This window comes from Hippoglossus stenolepis, chromosome 6 (assembly GCF_022539355.2).
Source record: "Hippoglossus stenolepis isolate QCI-W04-F060 chromosome 6, HSTE1.2, whole genome shotgun sequence".
Lineage (NCBI taxonomy): Eukaryota > Metazoa > Chordata > Actinopteri > Pleuronectiformes > Pleuronectidae > Hippoglossus > Hippoglossus stenolepis.
The window spans coordinates 25,390,596-25,395,065 of NC_061488.1; the positions used below are offsets into that span (position 1 = coordinate 25,390,596).

At 41.7% G+C, this 4,470-nt stretch overlaps 1 protein-coding gene across 1 annotated transcript; it reads left to right on the plus strand.

Annotated features, from left to right (window-relative positions):
* The first annotated feature begins 2,950 nt into the window (after window positions 1-2,950).
* Window positions 2,951-4,160, plus strand: LOC118110676. Its single transcript, XM_035158621.1, has 3 exons — window positions 2,951-3,180; window positions 3,683-4,045; window positions 4,137-4,160. Exons 1-3 carry the CDS (start codon window positions 2,959-2,961, stop codon window positions 4,158-4,160), a joined length of 609 nt encoding a protein of 202 aa, XP_035014512.1. The 5' UTR covers window positions 2,951-2,958.
* Window positions 4,161-4,470: the final 310 nt, after the last annotated feature.

The window sequence follows — 4,470 nt, forward strand, 5'->3', positions numbered from 1 at the left end:
TAATACAAAACATGGTCAAAAACACAAGACAAGACTAGACGTGAATATAACGCTGGAACTCTAGGTACAAGACGAGACGAACTGGCATTGGAGAGGTGGAGACGCAGACCATATATACTAACTGAAGCAGGGTTAACTAGACGCAGGTGTAACATATTAGGCAAAGGTTATCCGTGAGACACAAGGGCAGATGTGAAGTTACGTAAAAGAACAGAGACAAGCGTGAGTGTCAAAGTAAAACAGGAAGTGACCTATAACATGAAACAGGAAATATTGTGTGTGTGTAACCATGACAAACACAAGCTATATACTACTGTAGATGTCTGTATTATGTGAAACTCAATTAGTGGAGCTGTCTCCTCAGAATCAGGGTGCATGTCCTGCAGAGCCTGAATCTGTAGAAGCAGGTACTGAATCCAGATGAGCTCCCCTGAAACAATAGAGATAAAGTGAATCAATTACGGAACTTAATTAATTTCATAAATTACTGATGTAGAACCAGCTCCTCTCTGGACAGATGTTTATTGATGCCGCCATCAGAGAGGGAGAACAGGCCCTGGGATTTAAGCTGCAGTCTTTTTGCTTTACACAAGAGCTGCTGCATCCCACTCAAACATGCACACTAATAGGTGTGACATAGACTGGCCACAGCTGATGAGCATATGATGCATTGCATCCCAGGGCAAGTCAGTGAATGAAGTGCCAGATATCCAGCTTCACAGTGATGTCTGGACACCCTCTGAATCTGGCCTTCAGCTTGGTCTCTCCTGCCTCTGCACAGCAGCCACAGTCCACATACAAGGCAACAGGGGGATTCACACCAGCCTGCTGGTATCTCTTCAGCGGGTCTGCTGCAATCAATCAGTCAATACATGTATGAGTATCTGACCATACTCATTTCACTGCGATCAAAAGGTCTTGTTCTCGGTGGTACAGCCAGGGTACCACACTGCACTGCAGCATGTGATCATGGACTCAATAGCACACTTGCAGAAATTAACCAGTAGCTGTTGTGGGAGCATTGTGTGTGTCTGGGAGCGTTTTTTGGTCACCGCAGTTGTGTTGCTGGACCACGTAAGATTCTGGCTGATGTGGACTCCCAGGTATTTAAGAGTCTGCCGTCAACCTCTCTCCATCGATGTTGATGGGTTGATGTCTGTTATGTTTTAATCTCCTGACGTCCAGTATAACTTCTCCTGTTTTGTTAGGGTTATGAGGTTGTTGTTGCAGCTCCCACTCTCCGGGTTTTCGACCTCTTCCCTGAAGGCTGACTCATTGTTTTTGGTGATCCTGCCCATTACGATGGCTTTGCCCAAATGAAAAGCAAACTGTCAGAAGTGGGATTCGATCGCAGCGGCGGATTCTTCCCCTCTCTCCAACATTTCCAACATTTGACCAATCACAACACAGAAATGTTGAAAATGTTGAAGCAGCGAAGGTGAGTATGGTCACAGACAGCAGCGCTGGGGCTGCCTCCGACAGCGAGGGGACAGTACCGGTGCGTGAAGGGGGCCACCGCCGGAGGTTACGGGACGCCAGCTTTACGTAAGCACGTTACGACGCTAAAGCTAGCAAGTCATTCATTGAAAACGACCGAAGTTACATATCAGTATGAATACGGGGGTTACAGTATGAATACAGCTTACTCTCAGTATTTACACATTTAATACAGTGGTATGACATAACTATAAATATAAGAGTAATTTCCCCAGTCACTTCATGTTGTCATATACATTTATTTAGTTTTCTATGTTACAAACACTTTCACCATTATTAGGGCCCGAGCACCGAACAGTAGGAGACAGTGGGAGGCCCTATTGAAATTGTAAGGATTATTATTAAAAACAATTTTCAGGCAAATGAATTGGCTATTTGAGGGCTTTAACATGCTCAAATTCTTACCAAAGTTTGCAGAAAATTAGAAAGTGGTGAAAATGTACGTATTCTGGAGTAATTTTAAATGGGCGTGGCAAAATGGCTCAACAGCGCCCCCTGGAACGCGTTCGCATTGACCGATCTTCAAAAAAATCGATACAGGTGTATCATGACCAGACAAACAAAAAAGTCTAGAGGTGCACTTTGAAAAAAGCAACAGGAAGCCCGCCATTTTGCATTTAGTGGCCATTTTGGTCATTTTTCACATTTTTACTTTGACGAACTTGTCCCAGGGCTTTCATCAGATCAACTTCAAATTGAGATGAGTGTCATCTAAACAAGATGGAGATAAAAACTACCTCAAAGATCGATTTTTCGTCACACGGTGTGACCGTGGCGCATGGCGTGGCGTCAAGTTTGGATTACACGCCATCAAAACACGAGGTTCTGTATCTCGGACATACATGGACCATGAATCCTTTGATGCTGAGCCGTCAACAAACAACTCCACTCCTGCATTATCAGCATCAAAGGATTCAACAACAAATTAAAGCCCTCAAATTCTCACCAAAGCATGTGCTCGGGCCAATTATTATTATTATCATAATAATATTTTTTTATTAATTATTATTTTATTTTTATTAATTATTATTATAATAATTATTATAATAATTTTATTCTTTTTTCAGGCAAATGAATTGGCTTTTTGAGGGCTTTAATTATTTATTTATATATTTATTTTTTGTATTATTATTGGTAGATAGGGGCACACATCAATTCATTATTTATTTGAATATAATAAGATAAAACAAGATAACAAAAGATAACATCAGGTTAGACTTTATTAATACGGTAGGGAATTCTTGTTCAATATTGTTTTTATGTAGCCAACTGTTCTATTTATGTTTATACATTTCAAACCCTCATGCCTGTGTTCTAGTTAGGGCCCGAGCACCGAACAGTAGGAGACAGTGGGAGGCCCTATTGAACACAGATATGAGGGCCTGTTATTGTGTAGCCAACTGTTCCTTTGATGTCACATTTGAAACCCTCATGCAAATATTTCTAGAATGTTGGGCTTTGATGTCTTTTGAAATTTGTCAGTTGAGTTTGAGACAGCGACAGGATAACAGCTCCAACCTGACCCTTCATAGTCAACACTGCTACCAGTCCAAGACAGGGAGAAGACAACAGCTCCAAGAAACATCAAGACTATTAGAAGACAACGGATCATTTTTCTCTACAACACTTACCCTGTACCTGTGTTCAGCCAAGATGAAGAAGGGACACAACTTAAGAAACGAGGTAAGATTTTATAATTAGGAGACACTTTTAGTGTTACACATATTCAGACCACCTTACATTTTATTTCATTATTTCAGGTTTTGTCTGTGAATTTTCAATAAACCCATCACATCAGTCACCTGACATTCAGTCTGAAGTGACAGTTGCAGTCTGTGTGTTACAATACTTTCCATAAAATGAGTCTCTGTGGATATTATGCAGCTTCTGTTTAGGATAATTCACTTTCACTTTAGTGTTGAGATACTGTACTTAAGAGAAATGCAGAAACAGCATTTAAATTAACTCGTAATAATTTCATGTGATGATCAATGTTTTAAGAGAGATAATGAACGGATGGATGAGAAATCGTCTGAATTGATGAAAGTGATGTAACTGTTAAAGTTACATTCAGCAGTGTGAATCATTAGAGATGAAGATGAAAGACCTCTTGTCTTTTTCTGTGTATCCAAACTTATGATGGGACTGTGTATTTACCTGTTATATGTATGTTTGTGTCTTTCAGTCCGTTGTACATCATGTGGAATCTCCCACCAAAACGATTGAGTTCCTCCATGGAGAGATCAAGGAAATGGAATTTGAGGGAATGGAGCTAGCTCATGAAAATGCGGTACTGAAGTGCATGATGTCCAGAAGGGATGCTAGGTGGAAGAGGGACAAACAGGCCATGCAGGATCAGATTGATTCTGTCAAACAGGGGCAGGCCTTTGACTCTGGAAGAGCCATGCAGACAGAGTTGGAGGACGAGCTCAAGGAGTTGAAGCTGGTGTTGAAGGACAAAGAAAAGTACATCTACAAATTGAGTTCTTGTCCTAGAAACGATCAGATCGAGAGGGTGAAAAGGGAGCTGAGCGACAAGTGCAACCAGGTCAAGGCGATTGAGCTTTCCTTTGACAAGAAGATGAAGCACATCATCTCTGAAAAAGATGCAGTTATTGCCAATGTCACAAATGTAAAAGTGGCAATTGGACATCAAAACCTGAAGCTCATGGCCAAGCTCAGAGGCATCCAGAGAGAGGTCCACCCCATCCAGAATGAGTGGAAGATAAAAGCCAACGCTCTGGAGGTTAGTCTCAAAGCTGAGCAGGCAGAGAAGAAGGCCTGCTATGAGAAGATAAAGAAGCTGGAGAATCTGCTCAAAGACAGGGGGGACTCCTTCAACAAACAGAGGAAGATGGAGGGCGTCGTTCTTCAAATGGATGATGTGATCGAAAATGTGTTACCTGAACAAAATAACCTGGAGCTCATGGCTGAGCTCAGATCCGTCCAGACAGATTCTCCAGAGAGTGGAGG

What these genes read in the sequence shown, in the direction of transcription:
- LOC118110676 (XM_035158621.1), top strand. Translation starts at nt 2,959, where the DNA reads ATGTCTTTTGAAATTTGTCAGTTGAGTTTGAGACAGCGACAGGATAAC. An exon ending in GACACAACTTAAGAAACGAG is followed by an intron (nt 3,181 to 3,682) that starts GTAAGATTTTAT and finishes TGTGTCTTTCAG; the next exon opens with TCCGTTGTACATCATGTGGA. An exon ending in TGAGCGACAAGTGCAACCAG is followed by an intron (nt 4,046 to 4,136) that starts GTCAAGGCGATT and finishes CAAATGTAAAAG; the next exon opens with TGGCAATTGGACATCAAAAC.